At 32.2% G+C, this 16,430-nt stretch overlaps 2 protein-coding genes across 4 annotated transcripts; both read left to right on the top strand.

The window, feature by feature from the left end:
• The first annotated feature begins 331 nt into the window (after window positions 1–331).
• Window positions 332–5,895, top strand: LOC123198209 (trehalose-phosphate phosphatase A-like). 3 transcript variants are annotated; one of them, XM_044612873.1, is made up of 15 exons: window positions 332–575; window positions 675–764; window positions 1,344–1,438; window positions 2,793–2,843; window positions 2,944–3,427; window positions 3,530–3,670; window positions 3,768–3,839; window positions 3,977–4,102; window positions 4,204–4,260; window positions 4,356–4,457; window positions 4,562–4,639; window positions 4,754–4,823; window positions 4,930–5,000; window positions 5,091–5,183; window positions 5,436–5,895. In XM_044612873.1, exons 5-15 carry the CDS (start codon window positions 3,140–3,142, stop codon window positions 5,487–5,489), a joined length of 1,152 nt encoding a protein of 383 aa, XP_044468808.1. In that variant the 5' UTR covers window positions 332–575; window positions 675–764; window positions 1,344–1,438; window positions 2,793–2,843; window positions 2,944–3,139; the 3' UTR covers window positions 5,490–5,895. The 3 variants fall into 3 exon arrangements, with proteins under 3 accessions (XP_044468808.1, XP_044468806.1, XP_044468807.1); XM_044612871.1 differs by lacking the exon at window positions 1,344–1,438 and having other exon boundaries at window positions 337–575; XM_044612872.1 differs by lacking the exon at window positions 1,344–1,438 and having other exon boundaries at window positions 337–764.
• Window positions 5,896–11,884: 5,989 nt separating this feature from the next.
• LOC123198066 (sulfite exporter TauE/SafE family protein 3-like) lies at window positions 11,885–16,043 on the top strand. Its single transcript, XM_044612640.1, has 11 exons — window positions 11,885–12,052; window positions 12,182–12,341; window positions 12,407–12,607; window positions 12,690–12,754; window positions 13,947–13,974; window positions 14,049–14,140; window positions 14,217–14,303; window positions 14,378–14,650; window positions 15,361–15,454; window positions 15,536–15,676; window positions 15,961–16,043. Exons 1-11 carry the CDS (start codon window positions 11,885–11,887, stop codon window positions 16,041–16,043), a joined length of 1,392 nt encoding a protein of 463 aa, XP_044468575.1.
• Window positions 16,044–16,430: the final 387 nt, after the last annotated feature.

Here is a 16,430-nt window from a genome sequence, read left to right as displayed (position 1 = left end):
GATGACCACCAAGCTGCGATTGAAAGCTACGACACGTCTCCAGCACGTCCAGCACTTACGTGGCGGGCCCCGCTCTAAACGTGACCACGTCAGCCCTTAGTCATTCACAGGTGTCATCACGCGCTTTGGCCGCAAAGTCATCCGCCACGTGTACTCCCTCCCCAAGATTCCTGTGGACCCCGTCGACATTAGGCCTTTCTATTAAACAAATCAGTGGTCAAAATCTTCACTCTTCCCGGTTCTTTCAGTTATTGAAAAATCAAATTCATTGAACCTACAGCTTCACGCGCTCCCTCCATTTTCACAACTCACTCGCCCATCCCGTGGCGGGTAACTAAGACGCTGTCACAAAACGCGTGAGCAAACGCGAACAAATTAACTTAGGTGGTGTGTTTCCGATTCAACAACTGAGTTTCGCCGAACCCCGAAATTCTATAAATACCGGAACGCTAATAGAAAGCCCGTGTCATTGTTTTTACGATATTTCGCTCGATTCTCGTTCTTTCTTCTCTGCGATTTTTATTTTCATTTCTGTCTCCTTCATATCTCGGCAGAGCTTTATAATTGGACGAAAGGTTCGGCTCAATGAATAGCGTTGTTATCGAATACACAATCTCACTTTTCTTTCTTTTGTGTAAGCAATGACGTCTTGTTTCTCTGCTCTGCTCTTGTAGAGATAATATTAACAGCAGTTAATACCGGTTTCAGCATTTGAAGATTGTTTCGTGTTTCGTTTCTCCGTTTCGTTCGAGCTTGTAAGCCAGGTACTTCGCAGTTTATTTATTTATTTTTAATCTTTTACAGTTTTCGTACGCACTGCGTTCATATCATATGTTCTATTCATTCAATCTTTTTTGGTAAGAATACAGAGAAATACACATAACACGCATTTTGATCTTTTTAGGAGGGTAAATATGGTATTTTCATTCAAATGGATTGTCAGATGGTCGGTTAGTCTATTTTTTTCAGTGTTTTCCAACCGGAAAGCGGGTACTGTTGATATTGAACTGGAATTGTATATCTTAGAGCTGTGCTTGAAAACGTTTAATGTGATATTGTTTCTGTTTTGGTCGTTGATTTCTCGAGTCTTTAAGTGTTTTGTTCGCGTCTGTTCACAACAAACATTAATGAATGGTCAATTGTCAATTTTGCCAAGTTTGAATCTTCACCTCATATTTGACAATTCCACATGAGGGGTTTTTGTTTTTTGTGGAATGTTTGTTAGCAACAGCCCAAGTAATACTAATACATGAAATGAAACGTTGATTTTCTATGGAAAAATTTAATGAATTAACATCATTGATTGCGAATTGGGTCCTCCATGTTTAATGCTGCTTGTGCAGCTGTAGGGCCATCCCGTGTGGTTGCATATGGTGTTGTTTGCTCGCCACTATGTGGGGTAGCAGAGCTTTTTGTTGTGCACAACCACCTATGGCTGGTATTTTCTTTACCAGATATTAGTTTTGTGGGCCACTTTTTAATGTCCGACACTGTTATATAATTTGTCATTACTTCGTGTATATTTTTATATGTTTGTGGTTTGTTCTGCTTATACTCTAAATTTTGTGAGTGATGTAGGTGATTCAATTTTGATATTTGACACCGTATAAATTATGTTTAACTTGTCTCTCCATAATAGCTGTGTGAAAGTCTTTACCTACAGTGAGGATATAAGTTACCATGTTTCTGTCACCTGAGTGAGATTTTTTCTTATGTGATAACTTACATATTTAATAATAGGAGCTTAGGATACAGGTAACGCTGTAATGTTTGAACTTGCTCAAATTCACATGGGGGGTCTTCCATGTTAAACACAAAGATAGATTCTGTGGAATGTTTGCAATTTATCTTTATTTTTTTCCAAACAGCTGTTTTTATTAATTTATTATCTAATCTTGATGGAACTTTCTTGTCAATTCTAGTTACATTCAAAAATTCTAAAGAACTCCACATTGACTTCTTTAGGTCTGCAAAGCTGCAAATACAGAGTTTAGCTTGCAATTTTCTTGCTTTTGTCCAGGATTTTGCAGACTCTTTGATATATATGTTATATATTTTATTATTCTGTTTGTTGTCTCTCTCTATAATATTGAAATTGGAATGATAAAAATTTAGGCCACCCATCATTTTGCCATTAGAAGGCATAAAAAGTTGGAATTTAGCAGGTTAATTAAAAAATACAGAAGTAACTTTTTCATTATTGTTTTCATGGGAATGGACTAAACAAAAAGACATTTTATTAGCTCTACTTTGATGAAATGTCCTAAAGTGAAGATAGCAAAGGAAACAGTTTAGTGCAATATAAGTTATTATTTAAATTGAAAGAGGGGACATTAGTATACTTTTATAGCCAATCCCTTGTTCACTTCTTGTAAAAAACTTGTTTTGGTGAAGAGTTACATTGTGATAGAAAAAGAAAAGTGGAGTTGCGAGTTCACTGACAGTGGAAAAACATGTTTTCCTCGTTTACCAACACTGCCAAAATCTTTTTTTAACCCACAACTTCTATTTACAAAGTATATAAGTAGTTATTAATAATTCAGAGACAATAAATATATATATATATTTTTGGAATGGGGTTGCTTTATTTTAGGAGTTAGCTTATCAGAAAATTTATGACTATGTTATCTTTTTTCATCCAAATTACTTAATTCTATTCTGTTAGTCAGTATAAGGGCAACATCAGTTTCTTTTGTTGCCTCATTTTCCTTTACATCAAGTGGAAGGCAGGAATTTTTCCTCTGGTTCAGAAAGCTAATCATTTTCAACTCTCTGAATTTAATCTTCTGCAGATAAACTTCAATCACCACACTCACAGACACTGTGGCTATGCAGATGAGAAGGTATAGTTACAATTTTTTTCTCCCTCTAATTTAAAAAGTTTTGAACATTAGACTATACAGGCTCCTGAATTAATGCATTTTTTTATGATTTGGTTTTCAGGAGCCTGCTGCTTGATGGACTGCTCACCAAATAGCTGTGACAAGAAAACATTGAAGAGGTGGTTCTTCATTGATAAAAGGGTTGGGTGACAAGGGTATTTGTGTTTGAAGATTGAAGCATAAAGATTCGCATTTGTGTGTGGGATTAAGTTTTACTAAGTTTCCACGTTATAGGCTGTGCTACAAATCTTGATTGAATGGATTTGAAATCTAATCATACCGCTCCTGTTCTTGCTGATTCTGCACCCATAAACAAGTCAAGATTGGGTGTGCATTCCTGTATGTTACCATATTCTTCAGGAGCTTTCTCAGATTTATTTCTAAATATTCCTTGGAAGAAAACTGGAATACTTAATGATGTCCGTGCTCATTCTTGGCTCGATGCCATGAAAGCCTCATCCCCTCCTCCTCATAGGAAGATAATCAAGGATTCGAACAATGATCATGCATCAAGTGATGCTGATGTTGCTTACTGTACTTGGCTGGTATGTTGTCGTGTTTAATTTATATGGGATTTTGTCTGAGAAACTTTTGATAAATTATTTAATGTGGTCCTCTGTTCTTTGTACCTTTCTTTGATTGCGCAGCGTAATTATCCATCTGCACTTACATCTTTTGAACAAATCACGAATTGTGCAAAAGGCAAGACGATAGCTTTGTTTCTAGATTATGATGGAACTCTTTCACCAATTGTGGACAATCCTGATTTTGCTTTCATGTCTGATGCTGTATGTACAAATTCTCAAATTAGCATTTTAAATTTCCAGCTAAAAGTTATCACGTTTTATTGTCTCCATATTTGCATTGACACTCTATATATTTCAGATGCGTGCAGTTGTTAAAAAGGTGGCAAAACATATCCCTACTGCAATAATCAGTGGAAGAAGCCGTGACAAGGTTACTTGGAGATTCTCTTTTTTACAATGACTTAGATAGCATTCTAAATTCTTCCTTGCTAGTTTTCTCCTTGTTTGTAATTCCACTGTCCTTATGATCCTCTGGGTATTGACAATTGCTTGTTCCCACTTATCCAGGTTTACGAGTTTGTAGGACTGAAAGAGCTATATTATGCTGGAAGTCATGGAATGGACATCATGGGTCCTGTTGAACAATTTACTTCTGGCAATCACCCAAACAGTGTTATGTCCACAGACAAGCAGGTAACTTGCTGCTAATCTTCCTCTACTATTTATGTTGTCTCTCCCCATCGTATGAATTTTCTATCTGAACTTATTTTTATATGATTTCTTTCTGGATACAGGGGAAGGAAGTTAATATTTTTCAGCCTGCTAGGGAATTTTTGCCTATGATCGAAAAGGTGTGCAAACATCTTTCCTCTAAGTTCAGATACAAGTTTTGTTTTATTTTTTCTTTAACGTAACATACATTTTCTTGTTATTTGTGTTTGAACAGGTTTTTAGTTCCCTTGTGGAGAAAACCAGGGAAATTAAGGGTGTAAAAATTGAGAACAATAAATACTGTGTCTCTGTCCATTACCGTAATGTAGAGGAAAAGGTGAGGGCTTTTGCGGAGCACTGAAGTTTTGACTACTTGATGCTAACAGTGGCAATAATTTTTCCTTAATAATTTTTGTTTGAACTTTGTGGACTTGTTCGTAGAGTTGGGAAACTGTTGCACATTGTGTCCATGAAATTATGAAGCACTATCCACGTTTGCGATTGACTCATGGGCGGAAGGTAATATTTTTTAAGAATGATCACTTTTTTTTTTCATGAAGCTCACTATTTACTGCTTGTTCTGCATAAGATATTACTTCTCCAATTGATGTGTTCCATGGGCATCATGATTAGGTTTTAGAGGTCCGACCTGTGATCAATTGGGACAAAGGGAAAGCTGTCATGTTTCTACTTGAATCACTTGGTTAGTACTTAAAATTTCTTTCTTATTGTTATATGTGGTCGGATCATTTCTAATATTGCTACAAAAGCTTCATTTTTATATTAATTGGGAAAAAAAAAAAATTCAGGGTTAAGTAATCGCGATGACGTGCTTCCAATTTATGTTGGAGATGACCGCACAGATGAAGATGCATTCACGGTAAGATATGACTTATTGTGTTAAATTTCTTACCCAATTCCATGTGGGTTTCCTGATTATGTAATAAATCAACTTAATTGCTTGTAACAGGTTTTAAGAGAGGGAAATCGTGGCTATGGCATATTGGTTTCACCTGTGCCCAAGGAAAGCAAAGCATTTTACTCTCTGAGGGATCCATCAGAGGTACATAATTTACATAATTTTCTCCTTCGCAAGCATTTTTATGTCGAATGCATCTATAGTCATGAAGAATTTCGATTCATGTGTTGTGTATAACTTACAGAATGGTCATGTTAAGAGTCTAAGATTTTTCTTTGAATGAATATATTTGAAACTTGAGTTCAGCTTCTTGAGTTTCCTTTTGCATTTCCGTTCTCTACAAGTACTCGTGCTTGTCATTGACAAAGCCACTGAAATTTGATATCATTTATCCAGGTGATGGAGTTTCTCAAGTCAGTTGTGTATTGGAAGCAGTCAAGTGCTCTATGAAGTATATAATTACATAAAATAATTAAAAGCAGAGGCAATTACTCTTTGATAAACACATACAAAAAGCTAGCCTATATGTTTTAGAGAAATTATATCGAGAGGTTTTGAAGCAGATTTGCTCGGAAGACCACCTCCATGAAGATATTAATGTCTGGAGGGTGGAAGCATAACTGTGTCTGCTCAAAGCTTCTTACAGTGACTGTAAATTCCTTGCTTTTAACCTCATATCTTCATTCTTTAATCTCCTTCAGTTTTGGTCAATAGTTATAATATTTGTTAATTCTTTCAGTTATAGAAATGCATATGTATAAGCTTATTACCTTGGCTATTATTTGAAGCATTTCTCCAAACTGTAGTATGTGGGAAGGGCAAATATATAATATTCATATTAGCTTCGCACCTTTTATTATTATTTTTTTAACTGCGACCCATCTGTATTGTGGTTAGACGGATAAACTAGAGATATAATGACTGAACTCATAATTATTATACTAAATAAATCAAAGTTTTATAAGTATGATAGAGGTTTAAATTTAAAATTTTTCTTTAAAAGTTTTAATACTATATCAGTTTCATTAATCTTTACTCAACTTTACATTTTTTAATTGTTTTCGTATGTTTATTGATGGAGCTCTTCGTGGGAATAAAACAATGTGCTTCTAAATTTATGCAATTTGTTATAAAGTAAAGTAGTATAAGTGATTAACCGACCATGAGCAGTCATGTGGTCAATCATGTAACAATTAATAATGATATCATGTTCTGCAGTGATCTTAAAAGGATAATCAGCTAGAATGTGAATTTACCTGTCCACTCATTGTATGAACTTTGTCTAAAATGTAAGGTGGGGTTAGGCCTAAAGGAGATTGACTTTAGTAATTTTATAATTAGAATAGGGTTCAAAAAGTACCCTTGCGTTTAAATAGAGTAGAGGTGCTTGTGTGGCAAGGCAAGAAAATATTGTAAAAACTGGATTGAAGTTTTCAAAAATAATTTGAGTGATAAAAGAAAAGAATATAAAAGTAAGAATTCAAATTTATTTTATAACATTTAAATTTTTGATTTATCTGATATAATAGTTGTGGTGAGATCGGTCATTAAATTTGAAATTTCACCTATTTAATATGATTAATTCAATATAAAAAGACAATCAACCTTAAAAAAAAGTTTTTTCATTTCAAAAAAAAAAAAAAGAAGTTAGAAACTAGGTAAAAATTGTATATCAAGTTTAGTCCAAAGAGGGCTTGAGTAAACTTCCTCTAAAATCTCAACTTGGTCAAGCTCAAATTGTCGGATTCACAAGCCCACATATGACTGACTTGACTGAGTAAATATAGAAATAGGATAGGGGTAATGTAGGAACTGAGTTCAAAAAGAAAACTGGATTAGGCCAAACCGAAAGACGAGCCCCTAGAACAAATGTAGGAGAATCGATAATTAGGCCCCCCGCAAATTTTATTTTTATACCCCACCATCACGTTATAACTGGTAATTATCCATAATGTTTTAACAATAAGACGAACTATTAAATTAAAGATGTTATAATTTTATACTTGACCAATTATATGCTGTGGAGTTTTAGTACTTTGAAACTAAAAAAATTTTGGCAACGAAACACTTGGTGAAAGTAAGGAGTGAAGCCAATTAAGGATGAAAATTTAATTGTCTTTCACGTGGTAGTTTATTGCAGGCTCACTAACAAAATTTCATAAAATGAAATGTATAGGTTCAAATAATTAACTTCAATTTCAAAACCAATAATCTCTCGATTATTTATACAAAAATTTGTATTAATGAGAATTACATGAGAACAAAGATGTGATCTTATACAAAGAATAAAAATGAACTAGATTAGGAATACAATTTTATAAAAAAGATTATAAGGATAAAAATATTTTTAATGTGATTTACCCTGTTATTTAGGAACTTACATCCACATTCTTATTTTTGCTTTTGGGAAATTTTTGGCAGAGTATTGGTTATGATTACTGAAGAGTCCTCAGAAAACTTATTAAAACTCTATTCAATCCTTTATGTATAGGATAAGAGGTAAGGTTAGATACATCATATCCAATTTATTAAATTTGAATAATTCTTATTTCATTTCATATGAAAATAGGATAATTATATAATCTTGATTGGGTATAAAATAATGACTTTTCTGTATAGGGATGAAATGGAATAATGAAGTACTTTTGCTTGTAGAGTAAATTGAGTCTGTTACATTGGGGAGATTGTGAGAATCTATCTTTCAACTCCCATTCTACTAGTTGCTTGTGGGTGAGGGGGTTTCTACCCTCATGTTAGGTTGATTCACGTGTAAGAGATATGTTTATTCATTGACCATGTAGGTTGTCACTTTAAGATGGCTTGCCACCTTTTTGGGTATCGTTCCATGAGTTTGGTCAAGGATGAACTTTACTGCATAACAACTGTCCCTCGTTTCTTGAGTGTGAGTAGTACTTTAAGAACTCTTTGTCTTTTTGTACAAATGAATAACACATGAAGACTCAAGGTCTCCTTTGGCACATTTTGAAAATGAAGTTTCTACTTGTGCATTTAATGTGGCATATGCTTCATGTCATGAGCCTATTGTGGCAGTTTAAACCATCATGAGTTCTTGTTGGTCATGACCTGATAGATGAAACATCTCATTGGTTTAGTTCAAACAGATAGTATTGCTTCCCATTAGTCCACAACTCCTTTCTTTCATTTGCCTTAGATTTTCAATTGATCTTTTGAGCTTTCAACATCATTTGAGTTCTTTGAACCCTAGCACACTTTGTCAAATCGAGCCTTCGGAATTTATTCCAAGCTTTTAGTCATTTCTAATTAAAGAGGATCAAAATCTCATTTATTCCCCAAATTACTACATTATTAGACTGTTCCTTTTCACCCGTTATTCAGAAGGTAAGTATTTCATTCTTTTATTTTTTATGTTTTTTCTCATTTGAGTGTAATTTCCTTGTACTATATATAAGGGTGATTTTTGGGTAGATTTTAGGGTTTCACCATGTTTCAAGCGAGTATATGCCTTGTATGGTTTCGTATTGTGTTTTCGGTTATAGTTGAAGGTAAAAGACTTATAAATTGATCTCTGCATCTTTGCTAATTGTGTTTCTCTTTCTATAGATATGAGGCAAAAGGCATTTCACCTTAGTAAACCAGCTAGATTGATGAGAAATGGGAGCCTGGAATCTAGGTGTCCTTTTGAAGTGTAATCTCCCTCTCCAAAATACTAGCCTATTGAGAAAGATGTTACTTCTTATACTCTTGTTTACTTGGCATGAATAAAACTTAAATTTGCATAAATAAAAACAACTTTTAAAGAACTCTTAACATCAATAGCCATCAAACTTCTTGTGACGTATCAGCTTCTTTTTACACTCCAAAAAAAAAAAAAAAAAACCTTTTTGGCCTCTACACCAAATGTAAATAAAAAAATGACCCTTAAGTATATAGAGTTGACCTCTAAGCAAAACATAAAATATAAAATCACCCCTAAACAGTTTATTGAGCCAACACCCGATCCCGATATGAAAAGCATGGTCATAACAACCATTCTTTCCGTGAGAACATCAAAGGAATTGTAACAACTAACGTGGAACTTGAAGAAATAAGACTGGAATATTTCACTTGGCATATATATAACATGTTCCATGTTTTCGGCAGATTAATGTTGTTTGATTGAACATGAAGTTTGTTTATAATTTGTTGATTTTATAATATTAGTTACTGTAGATTTAAGAATTCAAAATTATCTTCTCAGTCTCACTGAGAAATAATGAATAATATTATGTATATATATTTTTACTACATAATTAGATATATAGATGATGTGTTATCATGTAATTTAATATTATTTTATCTTTAATTTAAAATCATCTAATCACATAATGATATATTATTTATGTATCTAAATTATATGTCAAAATTGTGTATGTATAGTTTTATTGGAGGAATAATGCCCTTGTTATTCATATGTTTATAACTTTAAAATCAGTTGATCTTTATTTAATCGAAACAGATTTTTTTGAACCATGTTAATAATATAGCCATTTTCTTTTAGAGAGTATTTTTATTTGATTATTTAATTCCATTGAGATTTAGCATATGAAAATCTATCTACCTTTTTTTCTCGTGGATAGTATGCTTATTATTAATTTTAAGAATTAATTTATTATTATAGTCACCACCACTAATTGATTCCTACCACCACCAACATAGTTTCACCAGTCAACACCATCAACTGGTTCTCACCACCAATCACTATCATTGATTGATTCACGATATGAGTTGTCGAAAAAAGAAGGACTGGATTTGAATATCATTGTTTAACTTCACCAAGCGTACTATGTAAAAGCAAATCAAATTAAAAACTCATCAAATGGAGCTTTCGGTTAACAAATGGAGCAAAATCTCTATAAAAACCAAACTCAAATCACTATACATCTCGCTAGAATAATGATTCAATTAAAGAAAAATCAATTGAAGTATTAAAAGGATACTTGGTTGCTTATGTTGGACAAAAAGATAATGATTTTTATAGGATTTTGATATCTGTAATTCACGATATGGGTCATAAAAAAAAAAAGGTTAAATTTGGATATCATTGTTTAACTTCACCAAGTGCACTATGTAAAAGCAAATCAAATTAAAAAATCATCAAATGGGGCTTTCGGTTAAAAAACAGAACGGAATCTCTCTATAAAGCAAAACTCAAATCGATATACATCCCATTAGATAATGACCAAATTAAAGAAAAACCAATTGAAGTATTAAAATGATACTTGGTTGTTTATGTTAGACAAAAAGATAATGATTTTTATAGGGTTTTGGTATTTGTGATTTCTTCATTGTGATAAATCGACTAATTAGGGATTGCTCTAGCATAAATTTCTTGGTTGTGATATGTTGTATAATGTTGTGTTTGTCTTAGCTATGATTACTTAATTGTGTTATAGAGTTTGTGTTTGCTCCGATCAAATCATTGTCTATGGGATAGTGTTTGCATTTGATGTGATAAAAATATGGAGAAGTGAAGAAAAGGGTATTGGTGAATGGATTTAAGATGTTGAGGCAACAAGGAAGATGGAATGGAGATGAAAAAGATGATGAAAGAAAGGGGTGGAGAAAGAAGAAAAATGATGTGAGGAAAAGGAGAATTAAAAAAAAAAAAGAGAGAGAGAAAGAAGTTTTTTAAATAAAATAAAATTATCCTTATAATATGTATATTTAATACATGTTGGCATATGATAAGGCTTTAGATAACCATAGGAAAGTAGCCTTTTTGTCCTTTTAATTAACAATTTTAACTAAAATAATTGATGAAAAGGTGGAAAAAGTCAATTTAAAGGATCAAAAAATTTTATTTTCTTAAAGTCTAAATGACATAATTTTTAGCATCTTATGATATATGATATATATTATATAATACGATATATTTTATAAGACATATCAATTTAATATAATACAGTTTAAATGATATTTTATTTTAAAGAAAATGATGAGATAAGAGAAATATATGAGAAATTTTAAAATTTTAAGAATATTTATGATATTTTTTAAAATAATAATATATTAATTATAAATTTTAATTATTTTATTTAAAAAAAATATACTATATAATATTATATAATACATAATATAAAAATTTAAATTTCCGTTTCAACTACTCTAAATAGAAAATAGTCCATTCAGCGTATTATTGAATGATTAAATTTATTAATGCACATGTACTTTCGCTATTGATGAGTCCAAACCGATGTGTAGTATTATTGATAATGATAATAGAATGAATAAGTTTGAGCAACTAAAATAAATGAAATGACAATGACATCAAATCAATTGTAACTATTAATTTTTAAGTTATTAAGTTGAATAATAATATAATAAAACTATAGATTCACAATTTTTTTATTCCCTTTTGAGTATATATATAATGTATAATAATGTGAATTGATGATTTTAAATTAAAATAAAATAATATTTAATTATATAGTGACACATTATCTATATATAAAAATTATATTTTTAAAATGTGTACTTATGATTTTATTGTAAAAAAAAGTAAGGTTATGTGTATATACTTTTGACATATAATTAAATGTTATTTTAGTTTTAATGTAAAATTATTCGATCACATGAAGATAATATATTTAAATTATGTATAAAAAATATGTGTATATAGTTTTATTAAAAAATAATAATAAGAGATTAAGAATTATACTTGTTAATATATTATCTAAATGAATTATAAAACTGTTCCCGTCTCAAATCTTTCAATAAGACTCTAATTTAAAAAGAATCCTAGCAGTAGCAGCAACTAAAAGAAAATTCTCATTTTCAGTCTCTCCCATTTTCATTTTCATCTCATTTGAGAGGGAGAGGAGAGTATGCCTGGGAGTTTTGGATCAAAATGGCATGGGAATATGAGATTAACAGAAGTAGTTGTGGTGGGTTTACTTGTTTTAGCTTCTGTTATTGCTTCAGCAGAAGCCATAACAAGGTATAATGGAAATCAAGAAACGAAAACTCAGTCAGGTTACGAACATGTTTGGCCAGTAAGTCCATTTTCCATCTTTCTAAAGCCTGTAAATATCCTTTGTTCAAAGTGATAATACGTTGTATATGCATGCTTTGTATTTTACCTGATGAAATGGTTTCTATTAAATGGAAAAATTGATTCATAGGACATGGAGTTTGGGTGGAGAATTGTGGTGGGTAGCATAATTGCATCCTTTGGAGCAGCTTCTGGGAGTATAGGAGGAGTTGGTGGTGGTGGCATATATGTTCCTATGCTTGCCTTGATCATTGGATTCGATACAAAATCATCGGCAGCAGTCTCAAAATGTAAAATAACCCAACCCTGAGTTTTCAGAATTGTTTTACCGGCTGAATTGTTGTTGTTTGGTCAGGTATGATCACAGGTGCCGCAGGAGCTACGGTTTTCTACAATATAAAACAAAGACATCCGACACTCGAGCAACCTATCATCGATTATGACCTTGCACTTTTATTTCAACCGATGTTGATGCTTGGAATCAGTCTTGGAGTTGCTTTCAATGTGATTTTTCCCGATTGGCTTATCACAATTTTGATAATTATTCTCTTCATAGGTATTTTCTATTTAAATTGTAATTTTCTTTTAGTTTTAAGTTAGCGTAAACATCATCTTAATTAGACATGGTTGACCTACAGGCTTGTCTATTAAGTCATTATTGAAAGGAATTGAAACTTGGAAAAAGGAAACCCTATCGAAAAAGGTAGGTATCATTGTCAACGAAAAACTGATTTTTAATAAGGCCAAAAGTCGTAGAGCAATGTTTTTCATACACAAATATATACGTATAGATGTGTCATTATATGATTAGATATTATTTTATCATTAATTTAAAATCATCCAATCAATGATGATACATCTATGTGTGTACATATTTATGTATAAAAAATGTATACACATAATTTTATTGAAAAACTTATTCTCACCCAAGGTTTAGTGTAAATCTAACTCACACTAACTAATTTTTGAAAACTCAAATACCCACTTGTCTATTAAATTTTACTGTTATTGTTAGAGGTAAAATTATCATTTAGAAATTTTATTTAAACTGACTCCCCCTTCCGCACCCCAAAAAAAAAAGCCTAGAGTTGCAAACCCTTATCTTTTTCTCATATACAACTGCCCCCCACTTTCAAAAATTTTCAGTTTCACCCTTCTCTCTCCCTCAATTTCTAGATCCTATCAACGACGACTATTTGCTGTCTCCAACCATTGACTCTCCCTCTCGCCTTCTCTTTCCCTCCCAATCACTCTCCCTTCCCTCTCCTGTCGTCTTCGTCAGAGACAAAGATGAAATCATCTTCGTCTTAGAAGAAAATGAATGGTTTTCATCTGAGTCTTTATTAGATGAAGACCAATCGTCTTAGACAATTCTATCTTTATCTTTGATGAAGATGAGCAGAGAGGGAACGGAGCGTGACTGGAGGGAGAGAGTTGATGGTTGGAGACGGCGGATGGTCACTAGAGATAAAATGTGGAAACTAAGTGAGAGAGAAGGGGTACAACTAAAATTTTCTAGAAAGTTGGGGGCGATTGTATATGGGGAAAAAATAAGGGTTTGCAACCTTAGACTTTGATTGAGGGAAGTCAGTTTTTATACTTGAAAAAAATAAGGTTAGGGGGCATAAATAAAAATTTTAAAACTTAAGAGTAATCCTAAAAAAAGAGTTTAATAAAATTTTTAAATGATAATTTTATATTTGATAGTGACATCAAAATTTAACAGACGGGTATGTATTTCAGTTTTTAAAAGTTAGTGAGTGTGAGGTTGGATTTACACTTAACCTTGGGTGGGAGTAAGTCTTTTAGCCTTTTTAATAATTTATAGGGAGTTTATTCATGTTCTGATTCATCTTTCTGTTTTGACCTTTCCTCTCTTTATTCTAATACTCCAGGAGGCTACTGAAAGCTTGGAGTTAACGGGTGAGTCAAATTATGTTTTTGTTTGACGGTGTGTATAGAAAATTATCCTTTAAGCTAATTTAATTCTTTATCAGATATTGTAAATCAAGTAGAAGAATCCGAATGCGAGCCTGAGTCTTTAAGCAACACAACTCCAAAAGAATCCAAGCAAGTTAAAAGACCGAAGGTAAGAAGGCTGGTAAAGGACAACATTTTTGCATCCAAAGAATTTTCTGGACTGATTTGATCTGTAACTTTATCAGTTCTCCGTTCATGATAATATTTACTGGAAAGAGCTTGGATTTCTTGTTGGTGTCTGGGTTATCATCCTTGCACTACAAATTGCTAAGGTATTAATTAGTATTTATTTCCCTTCTAATGTAATGAACTGAACTAATGTAAATTATAACTGTTATGGTCACAGAATTACACAACAACTTGTTCTATGCTATACTGGATCTTAAACCTCTTACAGCTACCAGTAGCCGGTGGAGCTAGCATATACGAGGCTGTTAGGTTGTACAAAGGGCGGAGAAGGATTGCATCAAAGGGAGACATGGACATAAACTTGCGAGTATATCAATTGGTTTTTTATTGTGCTTGTGCTGTAGTCGCAGGTATAGTTGCTGGATTGCTTGGTATTGGTGGAGGATTCATTTTAGGCCCCCTATTTCTCGAGCTTGGAATGCCTCCTCAGGTATGGATTATCAACACTCTCCTCTTACTTGACAAATAGGCAGGTTGGGCAGGGTACAAGCTGGGTCGATGTGGGTACCGGTAAAATTGGTGTAGATTGAAAATAGGTTGATTTATATGGATAAAAAATATTAAGGCTTATATCTGACTCTGTGGGTATGGACTGACTTGTGGGTTACCCACATGGTTGAGAGTTTATTATTTTTAAATTTGTAAATGAAAAAAATACATTAGTTTCTTGTGGAATTTGATAATATGTAAATTATTGTTTAAGAATTGTATTGTGAAATTAATAAATTTTTAAATCAATTCAATTCAATTTTTGGAGAAAGATGAGCTGGTGATTGAATAAGAGAGAAAAAGTGGTAAGTTTTTGAAATAATATGAAATTAAGCGTAAGAGATGGGTGAAGATTAAAGACGGGAAAGTGTTTAGAATAAAATATGAAAAAAAAAATAATTAGTAAACCTAAATGAATAAGGATAAGATTTTTTTAATCATTTTTTAATTTTTTGGGGAAAACATCAAATTTATTCAAGTACGAGTTTATATGGGCACGGGTTGAAAAACTTATAATTCGTATCTGTTTAATGAGTGGATACTTGTGAGTAATACCAGTTACCTGTCTATTTTGCTAGGTTTAATCTAGATATGATTTTTTATTTTATTTTTATTAATGCTTGGACTGAATTCTTGAGAGCTTTCACATAGGTGTCAAGTGCCACAGCCACCTTCGCCATGACATTTTCTGCATCAATGTCGGTTGTAGAGTATTACTTGCTAAAACGTTTTCCCATCCCTTACGGTATTACTTATTAGCAAATCGTAGATTTTTTCTCTTTGGAAATATAACATATTTACTTACTATTGTTAAATGATTACGCAGCTCTATACCTCTTCTGCGTGACAGTCATTTCTGCGTTAGTAGGTCAACTTGTAATAAAAAAGCTTATTGATGTATTAGGCAGAGCATCTGTGATCATCTTCACCTTGTCCATCACTATGTTTGCAACCGCATTGTTGCTAGGTATGTAGTGGTCATTTATATATAAACAATATTATACGTATCTATTTTAAGTATATGAATGAATACAGATTTATGTGTATCATTACATGATTGGATGTTAGTTTTATTCTTAATTTAAAATTATTTAATAACATAATAATGCATATTAAGTGTGTATTTATTTATTTAATCAAAGTATATATGTATAATTTTATTGTTTACATATCAACTCTAATTTTAGGTTAATTATTAGAGTGTACCAAAGAATATAATTTCATGAAGGTTTTTTCTTTTGTTTTAAACAGGTGGACTAGGCTTGGTGAAAATGGTTGACAGGATTCAACACAAAGAGTACATGGGGTTTTATAGTCTTTGTGCATATACTTAGTATGCACTAATTGTCTTGCAAATTGACATTGTGAATGTTAATGATCGAATATGCACTCTTGTAATAACATAATTATTCAGAGATATTACGTGAAAGGTGTGATAAGAATGTTACGAAGGTTGCTCGTATATGACTAATAAATGCAATAAAACTGTAAAAAGAGGTGTTTACTTTTTTTACAAAGACCGATTTGATAGGTTATCAAAAGACTTTTGAATAAGGTTCAGAAAATGTTTTGTTTTACGTTTAGGAAGGTTTCATGAGAAAGAGATAATAAGAGATGCCAAAGTCTCAACCGAAAATGATATCTCTTCCAAAGAGTCGGAAAAAAGCCTCCCTCCCCTTCCTTTGTGAAGTAATGAGCGAAGCATTGGGGATGGCAATTAG

The sequence above is a fragment of the Mangifera indica genome, chromosome 15 (assembly GCF_011075055.1).
Source record: "Mangifera indica cultivar Alphonso chromosome 15, CATAS_Mindica_2.1, whole genome shotgun sequence".
Lineage (NCBI taxonomy): Eukaryota > Viridiplantae > Streptophyta > Magnoliopsida > Sapindales > Anacardiaceae > Mangifera > Mangifera indica.
This window is presented reverse-complemented; position numbering and strand designations above follow the sequence as displayed.

Bases quoted from the DNA above. Each gene is read 5' to 3' on its own strand.
- LOC123198209 (XM_044612873.1), top strand. From the start codon at position 3,140: ATGGATTTGAAATCTAATCATACCGCTCCTGTTCTTGCTGATTCTGCA. The intron at 3,840-3,976 runs GTTACTTGGAGA...CCACTTATCCAG, and splicing joins GTGGAAGAAGCCGTGACAAG to GTTTACGAGTTTGTAGGACT. The intron at 4,824-4,929 runs GTTAGTACTTAA...AAAAAAATTCAG, and splicing joins GTTTCTACTTGAATCACTTG to GGTTAAGTAATCGCGATGAC.
- LOC123198066 (XM_044612640.1), top strand. From the start codon at position 11,885: ATGCCTGGGAGTTTTGGATCAAAATGGCATGGGAATATGAGATTAACA. The intron at 12,053-12,181 runs GTAAGTCCATTT...ATTGATTCATAG, and splicing joins GTTACGAACATGTTTGGCCA to GACATGGAGTTTGGGTGGAG. The intron at 12,342-12,406 runs GTAAAATAACCC...TTGTTTGGTCAG, and splicing joins ATCGGCAGCAGTCTCAAAAT to GTATGATCACAGGTGCCGCA.